The sequence below is a fragment of the Podarcis muralis genome, chromosome 3 (assembly GCF_964188315.1).
Source record: "Podarcis muralis chromosome 3, rPodMur119.hap1.1, whole genome shotgun sequence".
NCBI lineage: Eukaryota > Metazoa > Chordata > Lepidosauria > Squamata > Lacertidae > Podarcis > Podarcis muralis.
Window position 1 is genome coordinate 16,845,178 of NC_135657.1, and position 20,518 is coordinate 16,865,695.

A 20,518-nucleotide genomic window follows, 5' to 3' on the forward strand; every position below is an offset into this window, starting at 1 on the left:
ATCCATTAAGCACTCACTTCTTAAAGGCAGTTCTTAAAAACAAACTCTTCTGCACAAGAGCTCTTCATCCTTAAAGTAAGAAGTCATCTTACAGGAGAGGCGGAGCTTTAGCAAGGGGAAGCTATTTATTTGTAGATTATGCTTAAGCCATCTGTGTCTATTATAGACGTTGTTCAAAAATAATTGCTCGGTACTAGGGATGCATAAAATGCCCCTGTCTTTTTCTGGAATGAGCTAAACTAGGTTGGATTTGGAATGGGTCCAAAGCTGTTCATTTAAGAGTTCTTCCTCTTTCTGAGCTTCAGGCCTGGTTTTGCTCCAGGTTATGTCATTGGGGGGAACGACAAGACCCAGAGGTCTCTCGATTCACTTAGTGAGACACTGTCTCTATCCTACCTTACCTTCCAGCAGCAGTGGCACACAAAGTGGAGTCCTGCTGCTTTTCATTACACTCCATTTATCAGCAGGAGTTTCCCAACACACAAACACCCTTGGGAATGGTAGTTTGTCAAGGTTTCTATGAACCTTTGAGCTGCAAGGCTTTAGCCCTAATCCAAGGCCCAAGACACAGTGCTCTTTTCTGCACCGCTGCTGGAAGAAGCCAAAAAAGAGGCAAACCCTCAAAATGGTGCTGAAAAATATATTTATTCAATATTAATAGTCCCATCAGAACAATAAAATGCCCATTGTGTTTTTGTTGATAACCTTCCTCAGAGTGACAAGACCAAGGTTCTCCTACAAAGACAACATATCTCATGTGTGTCATTGTCTGAAATGCATCAGGCCATTTGTTATTTTATTAGGACTATTATTCATAACCATATTTTTCAACACCGTTCTGAAGCTTTTAGATGCATCCTACAATTAAATCAGCTGCTGGCTGTGGTGGGCAGATGTTCTGGGGGATGGTGATAATAAGGAAAAAGACTGTGGTGACTTTCAGTGCCATCCTAACCACGCCTATTCAGGAGTAAGCCCTTCTGATTTCAGTGGGGCTTACTCCCAGGTAAGTGGTGGTTAGGACTGCAACCTTAGCGCTTAGAACTCTCCTGGCTTTTGTTCAGGTGGTAAATTCTGATGCAAAGACAGCTGCAGATAACTTGGCACAGAGGCCCTTGAAACATTCAGCCCAAGACCATGATTTGATCTACGATATCCCTTGGCTGTTATGCCAGGAGCCATGTTGCCAGCAAAGCTGCTTAAAGAGCACGAAAGAATCTTAAACCCACCGCCATCCTCTAGGTCTCTAGAGCTCTGTATTATGCTTTCAAATTGTTACCAGCGAATCACTGGAATTTTTTAAAAAAGTCTTACTCTGTTATCCAGAAATGTGTGATGTTAAGTGTGCTGAAAAGAAATATCACACCACTTCATCAAACTTGGTTTACACTAGTTACTTAGTACGTGGGTTTAGTGTTAATCTTAGTTTGCATGAAAGAAATCAAGATGTCCTACCGTTCAAACGTTTTCCTTGATTACGAAAACAAAAAATAAGCCAAGATGTTAGAAAATGGAAAACAGAGTGCCATCTTCTTCAAATATCCGAGCTGGGTTCATTGTTGGGGAATGTTTTCTACGCCAGCACTACAATTTTAATCTGTAAAAGCCGCTTTTTAAACTTTTCAGCTTGGGTTCCTCTTCTGGTTTGGGGGTTCAAAACATGCAACCATATACAGTCCTTTGCAATGCCCCCACATTTCTTTGCAATGTTGCAGAGGTTCTTGGGGTGCAACCCTTCCTTTAGTTCACTGTTTACTAAAAATACCACGAAATCCCCAATCAAATTAAAGAAAAGGGTGATAAAAAAGGAAAGAGAACTGCGCATTATTTAAATGGTACAAATTCAGGAAACTCCTCTGGTGGAGGCATTCATGTCCTGTTTCATTCTAGTGTGATATGTTTGCCTCTCTTTTATCACAAAAGGTGAAAGGAAATACCATATGTTCATTACCATAATACAACTATTAATATCTGATTGTCCTGAGTAGGAGTCCTCACCCCTACATTTGGCTTTAGGACAATGAGATGGGAGTCCATCTCATTCTGTATTCATATTTGAATATATGCATTGGATGAATGGGCAATGATTCTGTGGAGTGAGGATTGGGATTCATGTTATAGTTGCATAATATTCTAAGTATATGGAACTATCACACAAATCCCAATTCATGTTATAAGCAGTGTACACTGTGTACACATTACTGGCTTGAAACGTAGTTGGGTCATTGTAAACTGGTTGATTCATTTAATGGACAACTAACCTAAGCTTGCTGTTTACAGAAAAACAGCAGTAGTTCTGAGCTGCTTCAGAAATAGTGTCATCTAATTTGTTGAGTTACTGGTCTGGTTTCCACCTAACTCCAAGCCATGGTTTGCTAACTTGATCATCTAAACCCAGCCCAGCAGCTAAACCACGAGCCAACTATGCTCATATAAACCATGGTTTGTTGCTGGTTTATAAACACTGCTTAATGTGTGTACTAAGCCAAGGTAAACCTGCATGAATTTTAGCTAATCATGGGTCGAATATGTTATTCCTTTTTCCGTAAGAGCCTTCTTAATCTTAAAGAGCTATGAAAAGACCTCTCCTCCTACACGAGGGGAGGAATTGTGAGCAGGAGCCGGTTCCTGCGTTGGCAGGGGGGCGTTTCAGCCCCCTGCATCTGCTTCTGGGGTTTAGCCGCACTTAAGTGGCCGCGGCAGTGCTGCACCCTCATTTTGCTTCCAGAATATGACGGATCACCCGCCCACCCTTTTATCTATTTGGCTCCAGCCTCTTGGTTTTTTGCCTACCTCCTAGCAAATCATCACAACTTTGTGGGCATTGGTGGTTAGGCACTGGAATATGTGTGGTGTGTTGGAGGGCAGGTTGTGGCCATCACCTACCCCTCACCTTTTGGGTATTCCGTTAAAGGGATCTGGAGGTCGTGGATCCTGTCTGATGCCCTGCTGGTGGCTAGGGCCATGGTGTGACCCCCGGTGACATCAGGGGAAGCTTCCAGTTGTATTTGCATCAACAAGCTCCTCCCACTGGTTGTTAACCCTCAAAATGACTTCCTGCTGAGCGGGGTGGAGTCATGTATAGATCATTTGATCCAGTGCCTAAGCCAATACCACTCACATGCTGCAACCAATAAAGTTGTGGCCTTATTTAGCCCATTAACCTAAAATACATGTGTCCTTGTGTCTTATTTATCCATAAGCGGGTGGCGGGTCCTTGACTCACTAGTGTTAGATGGTACTAATGCCTTGCCGTGCGTCTGTTTTAATATTATATATCTTAAAAGCAAAGGGAATAAGCAGTAGAAGAACCTAATTTTCCACATGGAAACATACATTTCGAAGACAGCAAAATAATAATAATGAAAAAGCCATACCTGTAATTGTGAAGCCACCTAGAGGAATAGCAAAATGGAAAGAGAGAAAAAGGAAGCAAATTAGTATCTGTTGCTGTCACCTATAAAATTCTACCCTAAAGTTCCCTACAGGAAATGCACTCAATTGGATCAGGCAAAAATGCCAAAACGTTTGTGTGTGTGAAAGGTTTATCCTAATTTCCCATGTGTGAAAATTTTAAAAAGTCCAGATTTGGTTGAAACATGTTATTCCCTGTTCAATTAAGGCCAAGATTAGATGCTACAAAAAACACAGCCCTACACTCTCCTCTTCGCTATCCTGGTAACTTTTCAGATTGCAAAATGTGTGGTATGGCATCACGGTGATGTGATAGTTTCCCACCCACAGCTCCACTTCATTAGCTGTTCCTTGTGGCTTGAAGATCACAACACAGCGCGGTCACATCACATGTTTTGTTTTACCTGGTCTTTCTGGGGGAGACAGGTTGACAACTCAGGGCTGCTGCTTTAGTGACTGCTGCGCATCAGTCATCACCAGAAAACATCCCAGGAATTTATCCTATTTGGAAAATTATAGCTTCTTACATCTTGGTTTTGAAACTTATGGAGAAGACTTTGCGTGCAGACTCCTCAACAGGCTTTCAGTTGTGTGTTTACTCCTAGCATCTCTAGTTAAGAACTCCAGCCTGAGATCTTGGGAGTATTAGCAGACGGAGCTTCCCAATGGCATGATTCAGTATTAGGAAGCTTCCTGTTTTCTTTTTGGAACTCCCACTCCAACACTAAATATGCCTTCTCATTTCAGCCTCAACTGTCCTCCTATTTGCAGAAATAGACAAAGGCGCTTAGAGGATGGTATGCTATCTGTTACAGATTCTAGTTTTCTCTAAAGCGCTATGCCGAACTTCCTCCATTCCTTCACACTCTGTTGTCATGGTGCCCATTCAAGTGAATGAAGCAACTCCTTTTGGGAGTGCTGTGTGTAGGTGAGCTGCACATTTCCTGTACTCGATTAGCTGGGTATGAATAAGTGATCTGATTCCAAAACAATCCACGCATTGGCCCACGAGATATGAACCTGACTCCATGACCGCATTTAGGTTAGAATGCACTTCGTAAGATGCAACTTACTGAAAAGGATTGGGTCACCAAAGGAACCCCAGGTTTATCTTTCAAATGTCCCACCACTATCATTAGGGATTTCATTTAAGAGGAATCTCTCCTGCATGAACACCACTGGAATGAATGGGAATGCTCAGGGGCTCCTACACAGTGCCCACTCATTTCAGCTGAAACCAGGGCCTACCTATAAGTTGCAAACAACTGTGTGCTTCCAACTCCCAGCACCGCTTTTTAAAACAAGAAGCAGCTTTGGGAAAGGGGGATTTAGAATGAAAAACTGGCAAAAGGAGAACATACTTAACCTGTATCTGGCTAATGGTTTCTCTGTTCCAAATAGCATCCCTCAACAGGATTTCAGTTGTGTGTTAATTTTGCAAATGTACTGGAATCTCTCATTTCTGCAGAGTCTCATGCACCAAAAGGAATAATTCTGTGGTCACAAAAACCAGTGAGCATTTCCACTTGAGTAATTTCTCTAATGGGCTGTAATATAGCCTCTTAACTGATCCAAAAAATGACTTTCCCTCAATTGGCATATGAAAATCAGTGTCTACCCCCTCCCCCCAAAAATGGATGTAAAGCTTAAAGAAGACCTTTTGTGCCATTCTGCAAAGTGAAAGTTAAAGAAAAATAGATCTCTACCCTTCCTTAATGTATCAGAAGAAACCCTGGATAAAATTTGAATCTTGGCCTGTTTAATCTGTGCATCTGCCAAAAGGCTTTCTGGAGATGAGATGTTTCAACCAATTACCATATAATTGACCTAAGATGTCTCATCTTTTCCCATCAGATCTTTAATACCTTGATTTCAGTCTGAGGGCACACTGAATCCAAGGGATTACTTCAAAACCAGCAGATATGGAAAATAAATTTAAGTAACAAACATGAAATCAATTACTTTCGTTTAGTTAAACTGCATTATTAATCTTTTTTTTTAAAAAAAGAAACATTTGAGAGTACAAAAATAAAATAATAGAGACAGAACAATCAACTTACATAAAGTACATCGATTGACTGGAAAAAATGGAAAAGAAATAGAAGAAATGGGGTGCTTACCAAGCTCATTCAACAACAGGGCTGTGGAGAACGCACAGAGGGACAAATACAGAAGAAGAAGAAGAAAAGACAATGAGCAATGAAATTAAAGGAAACATCTACAGAAAGGATCCAGATCCAGAAGGCCAGAAAATGCAGATCTGTAAAGCTGCAGGACATCATTACTACAAAGGAAAAGAGCATGAAAAATAATGGAAGAGAGAAACATTTCATGGGGGTGGTGTGTGAAATGGTGGAGGAATATTAAATGCACAGTTATTTAATATATTAGCTGTGACAAACCTTAAAAAAAAACAAAAACATTCAATGCACCCAGTGTTTAGATTCTGCTCTTTTGATCCTTATTCGGATCTTAATTCTGTATCAATTTACAGCTCTGCCAAAAGTTTGAGGAAAGAATATGTTCCACTGGATTCCTGTGGGAGTTTGCTTCATTCTCGGCCTTTTAAAAAATCATTTTTAAGAAGCTGTTATTCTATCTAAAATTATAGGAGGGGAAAGAGTGTTTACTACATACGCGTTTCTCACATCTGTTCACATGTGTGGGCCTTTTGTGCAATACTACAGCCTCAGAGTGTTTGTTACTGTGTCAGGGAGTCCCTTTGTAAACTGGGAATGTGGCAAAAGGGAAAGGGCAAGCAGGGGGTGGAGGGAAATGAGGAAGTCCCAAAGTGTGAGCTGAAAGACCCCGAGAGCATCCCCATGTATATAACATGCATTTCAGCTAGGCTAGAGGATGGACATGGGACAACGGTGTCTTTATTGTAAGGAGGAGTTCACGCTTGGAACCAAAGAATCCTGCAACACCTTGAAGACTAATTAATGCACTACACTGCGAGCTTCTTCTTACAATGTGTGAAAAATCAGCTGTAAATGTGGTTATGCTGGTTTTAAAGATCATTTCTCGCTGTCCTTCCTACAAAATCTTGGCTAGCGTTTCTGTGAAGGGGCTATGGAACTCTAGCCGGCCCCTTACACACAAAAAACAAAAAATTCATTCCCAGAGCTTTGGGGGAAGGCCACAAGAGTTTCAAGACTTTAAAACAAGCTTTGCATTGGTAGCAAGGGTGTGAAATAAAACTACAAGTATTTCGATGCTCCGTCTCAGCTTGTGCTCAGTGGTAAGCTGGTAAGAAAAATGGGGAGGAAATAATGTGCTCTTTAAAGCCCTAAAGCCTCGGTCCTGTATACCTGAAGGAGCGTTTCCACCCACATCGTTCACATGAGATCCAGCGCCGAGGGCCTTCTGGCGGTTCCCTCATTGTGAGAAGTGAGGTTACAGGGAACCAGACAGAGGGCCTTCTCGGTAGTGGCGCCTGCCCTGTGGAACGCCCTCCCTTCAGATGTGAAGGAAATAAGCAGCTATCTTATCTTTAAAAGACATCTGAAGGCAGCCCTGTATCAGGATGTTTTTAATATTTAATGCTGTATTGTTTTTAACACTCGATTGAGAGCCACCCAGAGTGGCTGGGGAAACAGCGAGATGGGTGGGGTATAAATAAATTATTATTATTATTATTATTATTATTATTATTATTATTATTATTATTAATGTGCCTGAAAGCATCCTGGAGGAAAAGCAAAATGTGTTTAAAAACAGCCCTTCCAAAACAGGTTGCTTGGTTGTCTAGTAATACAACCAACCCCAAGGGCTTCTGTTCCCAGTTTTACAGTGGTACCCATGTGTGTAGAAAGATGTCCCATAGAGCTGATGGGACACCAACTTGGCAAAGGCTTTTTAAGATGCTTTCAAGAATTGACTGGGGAATTGTACGGGGAAAACATGGCCACGCCATTTCCATTTATTTATTTATTTACTCGTAAAGTAAACAGGACAGAAGTGATCCAGTTTTGGGGGTGGAATGAAGGCAGCAAGGAATAGAAATATGGTGATCCATCCATCCTTATTCCAGCATATGAAAAGAGACTTGTGTGTGAACATCTTTCCACTGTCTTCTTGCACAAGGTTGGATCTCTCTCTGCGTGGAACGTTTATATTAGAAGTAGGTCTGAGTTGGCTTAGGCAGTAGAGCAAGAGACTCTTAATCTCAGTGCCATGGGTTTGAACCCCACTTTGGACCAAAGAGTCCTGCATTGCAGGGGGTTTTGAGGCAGAGGACCCCTCCAGCGCTATGATTCCATGATACTTCTAGTGGCTGTAAGCTTCCAAAAAAAGAAGGTTGGGCTAGGTGACCCAGTGATTACCTTTCAGTTTTATAATTCTTTCTATCGTTCAAAGCCCCCTATAAGAAAGGGAGGGGGACGGCAGCATCTCTCTGCAAGTCTAGATGCATCTAATGAAGCATTAGAGAGGAATCTCACAGATCTACAGGCAGCTTTTCAGAGTCTCCTCGGGAGACCTACTCCACAGTTTGAGATCTACGGCTGTACTGCTGAATTTTCTGCATCAGTGCTTCTTTTTTTATCCTGGAAATGCGGAATTGTTTTAATTGCAAGTCCACCTTGTTTGATTTCAGGACGTATACTCGGTTTGTGGCTATACTATGCAGTAGAGCCATATGCTGTAAATTATTTTCCCTTTGCAAAAGCAAAACAATTTCACTTAACTCCTTAAAGTCTGGATGTTGAAGGTGAGCAGGGCAGGAGAGGGTTCCTTGTAAAATACACCTGTGGCTGATTTTGAGGAACTTTTATGTGACTTAGAGATAAGGGGTGTATAAATGAAACAATTTTGTTCTACTTATGATGAAGTGCTGGGTCATTTTTCTTAATCATGTTTTGACTATATGCCTCCAGCTTTACTGGGTTGAAAAGCAAAGGTTTTTTTCCTGCTATACTGGCACCAGGCCAGTATACATAGAAAAACAGTGTCCTGGGTCACTCAAGTGAGATGTGTTTACACTGTGATCCTGTTACAGTTAAATAGATTTATTTGGATGAGATTAATTAGGGCTCCTTCCTGTGTTAGATATGTGATGTGTGTACTTGCGCAGTGCCCTGTAATGTGGACAAGAGCATACATGTGCTTGTATTTCTCAACATGCATGGCTTGCAAGAAACTGTCAATGGCCCTAGCTCGTAGCCATGTACACACAGAATGAAATGTATCTGCCTTACATGCTACAGAACACACACTGTGTTTGCAGAGTGCATTTACAAAATATTTAATCTGGCTGCTCTGCACATTATCCAATCCATTCAGGGCGATGTTTCCTTGCAGCTATGACAAAAGCCTTATTGAGGTTGTGCTTTCATTTGGAATTTTGTCTTCATCTTTGAGCACTGGAAGCAGAAAACCACAGAACATTGGCCCCTGAGGAACACTTAAGGCGGTGCAGGAGCATTTTTCTGTGGACACCATTCCTATCCTGTAATGTGGAAGACAAGTGCATTTCCCCTCTGCAGACAGGAGGGGGAATCATAATGACTGAGAACCAATTCCAGTCTGGGTCAGGAGCAAGTGCAATGTGAAAGAGACCATTTGGATGAAGAATCCTATGCTCCTTTAACCCACAGAAAAGCAACAAATGTAGATGCATCTTAAGAGGGCACTAGCATGTTCTGGGAGAGTGGGCTCAATAGCTAAGCTCTTCTTTCACTCTTCTCTATCTGTATTTTTTCCTCTGCATTAAAAGCAAAGCCAGCTCTAAAGGTAAAGGTAAAGGGACCCCTGACCAATAGGTCCAGTCGCGGCCGACTCCAGGGTTGCGGTGCTCATCTCGCTTTATTGGCTGAGGGAGCTGGTGTACAGCTTCTGGGTCATATGGCCAGCATGACTAAGCCGCTTCTGGCGAACCAGAGCAGCGCATGGAAACGCCATTTACCTTCCCGCCGGAGTGGTACCTATTTATCTACTTGACTTTGACATGCTTTCGAACTGCTAGGTTGGCAGGAGCAGGGACCGAGCAACAGGAGCTCACCCCGTCGTGGAGATTCGAACCGCCGACTTTCTGATCGGCAAGCCCTAGGCTCTGTGGTTTAACCCCCAGTGCCACCAGTGTCCCAAAAGCCAGCTCTAGGGGGCTGGCAAAAAAGCAAGCCTATGGTGGTCCCCAGTGCTTTTTTTTCTTTCTAAAAAAGTGTTTAGGGGTACTCTCATTTTCCTACTCATATTGAAATACTGCTCCTCAATGAGGCCAAACATAGATTCACAAAATGTTTAGGGGTATGTGCTAAACTGGTGGTCCTTCTCTCACATCAGTGGCCACCGGTGGGCCTGCCTCTTGGTGGTGGTGGGCTGCAATGGGAAGCACTTGCATTCTGAGTAGCACAAGCTGGCTGGCTCCAGCTCAGATTTTAATTTCCTATAATGCCTGAGAATGCAGATACATTGGGGGCACTGGGGGACGTTAAAGGGGCGACTAGAGTCTGCCATTCAGCACTGCTATGAGCACTGGACTGAATCATTGTTTTTTTAAGGTGGGTATAGAGTAGGCATTGGTGGTGCCCTTCCCTGTGACCCTGGCAGCTGCCCAAGGATGCTGGGGACAGATGGGAACAGATTTCAGACCCACCTCTCCCAAGCTATTGTGTGCTTCCCTGCTTTCTGGGGGGTAACTGACAATGCTAAAAGTAACAGCTTATTTCCCATGGGTTTTTGCTTTTATGTGGACTTTACCTCCACAAAGAAGCTTAAAAGCACAACACAGATCTTCATTGCTCTCATCTTCCTTCCTTTTCCCCTTTAATCTGCCAGAGTCAGCACTATCACCCAAGCAGTTATGTCTGTTTTCCTTCAGTTATACTTGGGGAAAGCTAAATAAGGATTTCCATTATGATGGCTCATAAGAACACTTTTTCAGGGAAATTCTGCTTTAGGTCACCCAGTCACTGCTCACCTTAACCAGCCAGAAATGGACACTGTTATCTGTAAATTGCAGATCATCACTGTTGGAATGGAAAAGGTCTGCAAGCCAACTGCCATATTGAGCTACTATTGCTACATCAAACAGGATGATTCAAGATTGGAGGAAATATAATCCAAGTAGGTTTGGCTAACGTCCACAGTAATTGGATAAATTCTCAGGTGCAATGAATCTTGACATATTTCGAAATTTATCCAGGACTGCACTGTGTGATCCTAATACAATTCATTTACACTGTATGGCATATTCTTGCTCTGTTGCTTTATTGTATTGCCTGGCAATGCTGTTAATATACATGGGCATCCTATTTATTATTATTCACTGCTGGTAACGCTACAATATGTGGGAACGTGTTACAATCTAGTAAAATAGGTTCACAATTCCAGGAGGCGCCACACCTTCTCAGGGAAGTCTTCCTCACACTTTAGGTTTATTCTCACGTTCTGCTCTTAATGAGGAAACATGTGAGTTGAAACTCACTACTCTGCCTGTTGCAACCTCTGAAAGAGGTAGTCTGAAAGTCTGTTTTGCAGACTGCTGCTGCTTAATAATTATCACACTGCATCTTGCCCTTTCTCCAGGGAGCTCAGGGTGGCATAGATGGAGTTACCCTGTTTTATGTTCACAACAACCTTGCAAGGTAAGTTATGAGAGAGAGAAAGGGGTTGGATGGATGTGGATATGTCATAATATCCATGATCCCAGCCCCTGCACTGTGATCAGTGCCCTGGAACAGACGGACGGAATAGAAAAGTCTGAGGCATTGTACAGTTAATTCGCTTTGTCTGACTTCAACACAAAGGCTACCACTACATGTGGTGTGTAATATACAGTTTGGGCCTCATTAAGAGGATACTGTGGAAACTGTGAGAATGATACTTGGTTATAATATACTTGGTTATCATAAACCCTATGTCCTATTATTTGGATTTTATATTATTCACTTCAAAGGGCCAGTTATGTTATTTATTTTTAATGATGTATTTAAGTGGGACGTAATAAGGAGCAGGAATGTCATCATTTTTATTTCTTTTCAAAAAAAGGGAGAGAGAGAGAAACTAAATTAAAACTGCTGAACTTTGACAGAGGCCAAGGGCAAGCTAAGTGGAAGCCAAGTCAGAAAGTTGTGAGAGGAGAGAAACATAATCAGAGGAAGAAGCCCCCAGTTTCTTGTGAGCTGCCTGGGTTTGCTCTCACACCTTTCATTCCTCTTCGGATCCATATTGGTTCCTCAAGCACAAGGAAGAAACTGCACTCTTTCTCATATTCCTCTCGGTCAAGTATTCTAAGGGTAATGTATTTCCTGTGGGGAAACAAGACAAAGGCAAAACAAATGGTTGGCTTTACACACACACACACAAGCACACACATGCTTTTAAGTCTGACCAGTCGAGGTAGCGGCAGTCTGCAATGGCAATGGAGGGGAACACACTGCCACACATCCCTCTTTTATGTATGTAAAAGAGCAGAAAACCTCTGTTCCAGAAACCTCCTTGTCTGATTCCGTTTGGTTAAGAAGCCCCTCACAAAGTTAGCTTTGCATTCAGGTAGAGCCAAGGAGGATTTGATTCTAATTACAACCGTGCCAGTACTTTATCTCAAGCAGAAGTCTCTGAATCTCGAGAGGTTAAGACAGTTTATTCAAACAACCTATAAGGTAGATAAGGGTGAGGCATGAGCCCTTTTCAGACATTCATTGTATGGAGAAGGAATGTGCTTGGCAGGTTCTCCCCACAACCCATGTGAACACATTAGACTGTCTGAATCCAGCCCTCGTTCACAAAACCTGCTACTCATCCTTTTTGCCCTACACGGGTGTTCATTCTCCAGAGAATGAATGCCTGAAAGGAATTATAACACCATTTCCTCACAGTCAACAATTAAGCTTCATGGCAGAACACAGATTTGTCACATAGTACGGTGACCTGGACCTCAGTCAAGAGGAAAAAGGTTTTCGCTTGCCATACCAGTATTGAACATAGGTTAAATATTGGTTGTTTTGGGGGACTAAATAGAATTTAAATTAACCAGATGCTACTCTTTCCAAGATTGTGCCTGATTTTACAGCAAATGGAAAACTTGAGCTCAGGACATTCTAGCAACGTCCTCTGTGGCCAGTGACTCGGCTCTCTGCCCCTTTACATAGATAATGGAATGTGTGTTTTTGAGACTCCATGAATGGGAATGTGCCAGGCATCCATGAGTGATCAAGTCAGGTGCATACAGGTAGGGCTCAGCCCCACACAGCCGGTCCTTTTCACCTTTCTTTTCACTCATCTCCACCAGACGGGGCTCCCCAATCTCAACGTAGAACGTCTTGTTTTTCTCATACTCCTCATCATCAATTACTTTGATTGATACCACTTTGCTGAAACAGAGAAGGAGAAGGAGAAGAAGAATATAGATTCAAGAGTAAGGTGAGGGAAGTAAAAAAAGAAAACAAAAAGAAAAGAAAGGGAAGGAAGTAAAAGAAAAGAGGAAACTGCACAAATTCAAGGAAGAAATCAGTGGGTTATTGCTCCATGCACTTGAAATGATGGCATTCTATGTTAGTAATATGCAACAGCTCACAAATGCCTCTGCAAAAACCACAACTGCATGGGATAATTTCTTGAAGAACCTAAGAAGAGACTGCTGAATCAAATCCAAGGCCCATCTAGTCTAGCATCCTGTTCTCACAGGGCATCCTTTTCAACCAGATGCCAATGAGAAGCTCATAAGGAGAACAAGAACGCATTCTCCCCACTTGTGATTCCCAGGGGCTACAAAGAGGTATACTGCCTCACACACTGGAGGGAGCCATCGTGGCTGGTACCCATCGATAGCTTTACCATCCATGAATGAGTCTAATCCTCTCCTGAAACCATCATCCTAGTTGGTGGTCATCAACTCCATCTTATGAGGGCGAATGATATTGCATCCCATAGTGGAAATCATCTAACTTGTGTGCTCTGCTCTAGGGCATATCTACACAAGAAAACCTACATTGGTTGTATACCACTTTAGCTGACCCGGCATCTTCCGAGGAACCCTGGGAACTGGAAGGCTGATGGAGATGCTCAAAGCTGCATTAGACAGCACTTGCTACTCTCTAAGTTAGGAAGCCACCAGTAGTGTGGTTTTAAAATGTGGGTATGCTCCTGTATTGCCTACTTTTGCTCTGCATCCTTATGTTTCCAATGGAGGGGAGTGTAGGATCTGCAAATCTGGATATGGCATCAGGGCACTGCTGCTTCACAGTCACATCATGCGATGTTGGGGAAGGGCAATAGCTCAGTGGCCGGGCACCTGCGTTGCATGTAGAAGGTCTCAGGCTCAGTCCCCAGTATCTCCTGGGAAAGTTTCCCTGTCAGAGAGCAGCTGCCATTGAAATCCAAAGGCCTTGCTCCCAAGTGAACATGTTTAAGATTGTGCTGCTCATTCGGTTTCCCCATGCTAAGTGCAAAAATATTCAGGTTGCACCATAAGAGAGCTGTTTAGCGTGACTTACTGCCAGTTAAGCATGCACAGGATTGCAGTCTAAGGCTTGGTATGCCTTAGCAGCTTAAAATGCAGCGAGCTCGTTCCCCCACCCCCATATTTGCACATTGCTGCACACATCAGACAGAGGGCAGGGATGCTTTCACCCAATGCACATTGCCTGTTTGTTTCTCTGTGCCAGCAACTGCCCTCTCTCTCCCTGAACTCCTAGTCGTGAAGCTGTCATCTGTGCATGCACAATGGCTATCTCAAATGTACACACCCCACTTAACTGCAAAGTGAATGTGGCTTACATTTTCAAATAGAATGAGGGGAAACACATAAAGCAGCAGGATTTCTCAAGGAACTACAGGATAGGTATGGATTGTGGCTAACACCACGGGTACACAGTTTCAAAAACCAGTGGTGGGAGTGCATTGGACCCAGCGCTAACAGCAATGTGTACAAAGCCTAAGACTCCACAATCGCCCCCGTAATCCATCCAAAGACGAATGGAACACTGGGGCCCTTTTCGTCATGTCCAGCAATATCTTATCTTCCCACCCACATTTTAACATCCGATTTGAAGAAGATAAGTGTTCTGGTGCATGAGAAATCTTGCTCACAACTCTGTAGACTGCAGTAGGAGTTTTGCCCTGCTGTTGCTCCTGGATCTGTTTTTTCTTCCTAAGCAAATTGGGTTTTCAAGAATGCAAATAGCTGCAAACTGCTCTTGGGCATCCACTACATTTCTTCAGGCAGGGAAAAGTGGCATGAAAGCGGGAAGGACCACAGCTCAGTAGCAGAGCATCTGCTTGGTGCGCAGAACACCTCAGGTAAGGCTAGGAGAGGCCCTGTTTGAAATGCTGAAGATGGACTAATGAGCTGACTTAGTATAGGGCAGCTTCCTGTGTTCCTAAATCAACCCTCTTCATCAAGAGGATCTAAGCCTAAATTGCTTGATCCACTTTTCTTTTCTTCTACTTAAAAGGAAAATGGAAAATAAGTAGCAACGCCACTGGTGAGTTAGATAATCAGAAATTCTCAGGATAGTTTATAGCAGAAAAGAAAACATTCACTCAGAAAGCCATGCTGTACGAGCCACTAATTTAATCATCTATACCTATATGCAAACACATTCTATTACCCTAAAACCGATCAGTCAATGCATCCATCCATCAGTGTCTCCATCTCCCACACAAACACAGCAATGGCGCTCAAGGTACGTCAGCCTTATTTTCCAGTCTGCCAGGGGACACGGCTCTTTCCTTGCTCTCTACCCTGCTGTATATTATGGTATGTCTGATTCTGCACATTACTAACATGGCGCTTCAGAGCTAAACAGCCTGTTATCCCAGGTTTCCACTTCGGCGTCCTTTGACTGTCATTCTAGTCTACTGAACTCTGTGTGTGTTTGTGTGTCCGCAGGGTGGGATGGAGTTTTATAAATGGACGGTGAAAATGGGCTTCCTTTCGTTTGATGTGAACACTGAAAACAAATGTCCCCAGTTACTTCCATAATCAAACTGAAAAGGCCAGGGAGAGAGGATGCAAATGAAGCTGTCCTTGCCAAGAGCTGTTGATATATGCATGAGGATTTTCAGCACAACGGCCTTTAAAAGAACTAGACTTAACTTCCAACAACCAGATGTGTCAAACACTTACCTGGAAAAAAAAAAGTAACCTACTTACAATTGTCTTCCCTTTTAGGCCCCTGCTTTGTATGTGTTATGAGGAGTTGTGTGGCAAGTGGTGGTGGTGGGGGGGAGGGAATAGCTCAGTTTTAGAATACATGTTTTGTATGCAGAAGATGCTATTGTGGTTGGGAAGCCCCCTTGGCTGAGACACTGGAGAGGTGCTGCCAGCCAGAGTAGACAACACTGGGTTCGAGCAGCTTTGCCTCAGGCAGTTTTCATATGTTTATCTTGTTTGGGACCAAACTGTGTGGGTTTGAATCCTTTGAATACACAGGATGCTGTGGCTCATCCACTATTTTCAAGCAAATATAATTTGCACTGTTTTCCATCCTGTAGTGATACACAGGAATGGAGGAGCTTAGGGCAGCCTTAGGGTTTTCGGTAGTGACGAAATCAGGCTACAAAAGGCATCTGACAAAGTAAACATGACCTGCTATTTCTGGATGCTTGAAACTGGTCTCGGATGTTTTTAAGTTTGCGTAAAAATGAATAAAACAGCAAAAAAGAGTAGATGGATGTCACAAAAATCTGTGCATGAAATCATCTAGTCTGCCATTCAGTGTTGGCTATAAAAAGATACACCTCAACAAGCTTTCATAGGAAACTATTTATCCATGGCTTTTCACAGTCTGGAAATGCAAAGGGATGCTTGAGAATGGAAGAAATGGCAGGGAAGCAAGTTTGAAGAATACTTCTTTGGTCCTCATAGCTGTTGGTTTGTTGTTCTTTTTCAAAGAGAAAATTCAATTATATTTTTGTCTGATGCCTTAACAGAGAAGCTTGACCTATCCTCGCACTTTCTTATCTTGAACCACCATCCCAGCAGATTCCATCTGTTATGGGAGAATTTATCAACGTAATAAAGGAAAATAAAAAGATGAAAAAGCTGCATACAGAAAAAGCTCAACTGCAGCAAACCCTGCCTAAGAGCTGTATAACCTGTTGTTCAACCAGGTGACTCTTTCTTGACATAACAGTTTTCTAAAATATACCATTTCTCCCACCTTACGCATAAAAGCGATTCAATTTATAGAGAAGGATGGAGGTGTTTATCTTATCAAACGAACTCTGCGGCTTGCAAGGATTTCTTGCCATTAAACACATACACACACACTGCAAATGTCCCACTGTCTCAACTACATAGCCCTGCCCCTTCTTCATTATCAAAACATTTTTATTTCTGTTACATCCAGTGTGTGTCATTGTGGCTGGTGCATACGACTTCACTCAGATACTTCAGATCCCATCTCAATGTTCCTCTCTCTCCAGCACAACGCATCACATTTATTAAGGTGCAACAGTGCAAAAGGCTCATTTTAGAAAAACAAACCAGATGAAAAACCTAATCAAGCAAATCTTGGAGGAAGGAGTGCATAGCTACAGAAATCCTGTAAATCAGGCTCCAACAACCTAGTGCCTTTTTGGATTCCAACACTCATCAGCCTCAGCCAGCACAGCTATGCTGCTTGGTGCAGATGGGAGCTGTGGTCCAAAACATCTGGAGGGCACCAGGTTGGTGAAGACTGCTGCAAAGACAATGAAATCAAATGGCACAAGAGATTTGGTGCAGGCAGGCTTATATGTTTTCATGAAATATTATATTGCATAAGTTGGGAGACTGTCTGCTTGAGCTATCTCAGTTCGTTTAATTTATTCTTTTTTTATAGACTTGCATGCTATGGTACACTCTGAAGCTGTTGTCTACCTATTGGACCTACCTATCTTTTGAATGGTGAATGTACTACCCTTCACCATAGGTTTACAATATGGACAAAATAATACGCAACAAATAATGAACATTAGAACATGGTAACACAGAGAAAACAGTGGTCAAAACAGCAGCAGCCAAACCCACAGTATCTATAAGGCAGCACAAGGAAAGCTGGGATAAAAAACCCAAATTCTGAGAGATGTAGTCTGGGCAGGTCTTTTGTGGGTTTTTTGTTGTTGCTGTTAAGACTATCTTTCTTTTCTGTTGAGGACTGCTGAAAGCAAGTAGGCATTAATGGATGGAGTATCAAACTTGATTACCTTTGGTTCTATGAAATCGGCCAACCTAGTGTGACTCCCTTCCCATCTACTTTCGAATTTCATCAGAAAGTGCTTTGCTAAGGTTGTTATCAGCACTGCATTCTTCTCTCTTTTCATAATTTAGATCCAACAGCAAAGAACGCATTGTTGGAGAAGCACAAGCACACAGAGAGAGATGTGCTTCCTCATACTAAGCCAAAAGCCTATTATGTTTGCCCTTCATGCTTACAATAAAACTCATTTACTCCAAGCAAAAGATAGCTATGAAAAGTTACAAGGCTGTGACATAGCTGTGATTGGTTCCTCCCGCCCCATGAATATTTGCAATAGTTTGTTCCATTAATGATCGCTACAGCAATCATTTTATACCAAGGCTGGGGACATTTTGCAGAGGCGGGAAGCCAAAACTGAAATAACGAGAATTATCTGCCCTCCACCTCTGAATTCTACTGCACAAACAGACTCCTTCAGTTTCAGATATAGGGCTCTACAGGTAAGGAGTCAGGTGCAGGTGAGTCCGAAAGACACAGGGCTCCGTTGTCAGCGAAGGTAACTCTTTATTCAAGGAAATGGCATCCAACTCAGCAACACTTTCTTGTAGGTCTTGCCCCCATGGAGCCTTTGCCAGGACTGAAGGTCCCTGCTTTCCATCCCTTCTAAGGCTCCTCCTCTCCCAGATGTTTCCCAAGCAGTCTCAAACTGCATCTGCCCACCTCTGGCCTCTGTTCCACCCTCCTCACTATCCTGTTTGGAGACAAGGGGGGAGAGGAGCTCGTCACAGCAGGAGAGGGAGATTCCCTGGAGCAGCCTTTTGATGCCCCTCCTCAGCTTCAGCCTCAGAGTCTGAACTGCTCCCTGTCCCAGGTTCCTCCTGCTCACTGAACCCTGTTGTCCAAACCCTCCTTCTCCCTCTGACCTCTCCTCGGTGTCTTGCTGCCAATGCTTAGGCTCTGAACCTTCCTCCTCTGGAGTTTTCCTTGGGCGTTCCCTGGCTGTGGCCTCCCACCACTCCTTGTTGCCCAGCCAGTCCCTGACAATCACATGCAAAACTAAAGAGGGGTGTTAGCATTAAAGCATGGAAATACCTCTCTCACACTCCCACACCTTTGGAAAACAACTTACTTTTCTTTATGAATGAACTGTGTGATCTTGCCTGCAGCTTGCCAGTTAGACATTTCTGTTTGTTGGCTAGTTTATTGCATTTATAGAATACATTTTTTTCTCCAAGGAGCTCAAGGTGGCATACGTGGCTCTACCCATCCCCCACTCATTTAATTCTCACATCAACCCTGTGAGTTAGGTTAGGTTGAGAGGCAGAGACTGGCCCAAGTTCAGCCAGTGAGCTTCATGGCAGAGTGAGGATTTGAACCCTGATTTCCCAAGTCCTAGTCCAGGTTAGAGTATGTTGTGGGGATGCCTGATTATCATCTTCCAAAGCAACTACTGTATTCCGAACTTAAAAATGGAAAGTGTAATGCTGGTGATCAACAAAAGAGGTTTACAAACTCTCTCAAGGCAAATCTTAAAAAATGTAGTATAAACACTGACAACTGGGAAACACTGGCCTGCGAGTGCTCCAGTTGGAGAACAGCCTTTACCAAAGGTGTCATGGGCTTTGAAGACGCTCGAACTCAGGACGCAAGGGAGAAACGTGCTAAGAGGAAAGTACGCTTGGCAAACCCTCACCATTATCAATTCCCACCTGGAAACCTATGACCCCAACGTAGAACGACATGTGGATCCAGAATTGGCCTCCACAATCACTTACGGACCCACTGTTAAAACTGTGTTTATGGAAGACAATTTTACTCAGCTATGAGTGATCACCAAAGAAAGAGAGATCCCCATTCTACCATGAAACTCATTGGCTGACCTTGGGCTAGCCGTTGCCTCTCAGCCCAACCTATGTCACAGAGTATGGTAATAGTTTTTTTCCAATTAATAATTGCTACAACAATCATTTTATACCTGAACTGGGTACATTTTGCAGAGCCGGGAGGCCATATTCTAATAACTATCATTCTTGGAGCGGTGGAACTCTAATCTCCAGCTCTGCATTCTACTGCACAAACAGACTCCTTCAGGGGTGGCTGTATGGATGCAACTGCTGCATAGTATCACTTTATTAAAATGAAGGAGAAAAAAAAGGAGAAGGTGCTATGTTATTAAAACTAACGACAAATGCCAGTGTAGCCAAAGAGGTAAAGGAGGCACACGAGGCTGAACATTCTCTTATCTCCGCAGCTACAGCCAACACATGGCACTAAATTGTGTTTCCAGGCAACTGTGGACTGCTAATTAGGAGCAAGAATGAGAAAGCCAATATAACACACCCCCTTCCACATTTTATATTAAAAAACATAAAAGAAGATTTCTGTGGAAATGTGTAATAATTCCCTGCCTCCTCATTTTTACTACAAACAGACATAGATGCAAAGCTGACAACAGCAACTCAGACCTAGACGTTTGTGCCAGCAATCTGCCTCCAAAAACCAAACATACCTTCGCCGATTCTATAATGTCATTACTTGAGATGGCCTCCAGAAGCTGTTGATGTGCCCTTTCCCCAAACAATTATTTGCTGGCATAGCTGGAGAGAAACGAACGTCATTTTCAGAGAGCCAAAGTTAATTTGGATCGCTGCCTGCACAAGCTTCCCACTTGCACCTCAAGTAAACAAGTCTTCTAATGGTAGGTCCCTTGTTCTCATTGCACAGGCAGCACAAACAGGCTGGCCAGATAGGGAAGAAGGCTCTGTCGATATGTGTAGCTATTGTCTGTATTCTAACATGCTCTTAGACAGCCGTTAGCATCTAATGATTGGAGGCCAAACCAGAACATGAGGTGGAGAGGAAGTGAGAGAATGCAGTCAACACCAGAGGCCTTATTCCATTAGCACTTTCCGCTGAAAGGCAACGAAAACAATTTGTCTCCTTACCCTGCAATCCTCTCTTAGACTGCAAAGCAAATT

At 43.0% G+C, this 20,518-nt stretch overlaps 1 protein-coding gene across 9 annotated transcripts in view; it reads right to left on the bottom strand.

Annotated features, from left to right (window-relative positions):
* SLC8A1 (solute carrier family 8 member A1) overlaps nucleotides 1-20,518 on the bottom strand; it is a 287,090-nt gene that overhangs the window by 40,533 nt on the left and 226,039 nt on the right. For 4 of the 9 annotated variants that reach the window (XM_028724949.2, XM_028724952.2, XM_028724950.2 and 1 more), the window contains exons 3-6: nucleotides 12,622-12,728; nucleotides 5,535-5,555; nucleotides 3,378-3,395; nucleotides 1,456-1,470 (exon numbers count right to left, since the gene is read on the bottom strand). In XM_028724949.2, the coding sequence (XP_028580782.2) occupies nucleotides 1,456-1,470; nucleotides 3,378-3,395; nucleotides 5,535-5,555; nucleotides 12,622-12,728 (161 nt within the window). Of the gene's footprint in view, nucleotides 1-1,455; nucleotides 1,471-3,377; nucleotides 3,396-5,534; nucleotides 5,556-11,559; nucleotides 11,664-12,621; nucleotides 12,729-20,518 lie in introns of all 9 variants that reach the window. The other 5 variants (XM_077925478.1, XM_077925477.1, XM_077925480.1 and 2 more) reach the window with 5 other exon arrangements.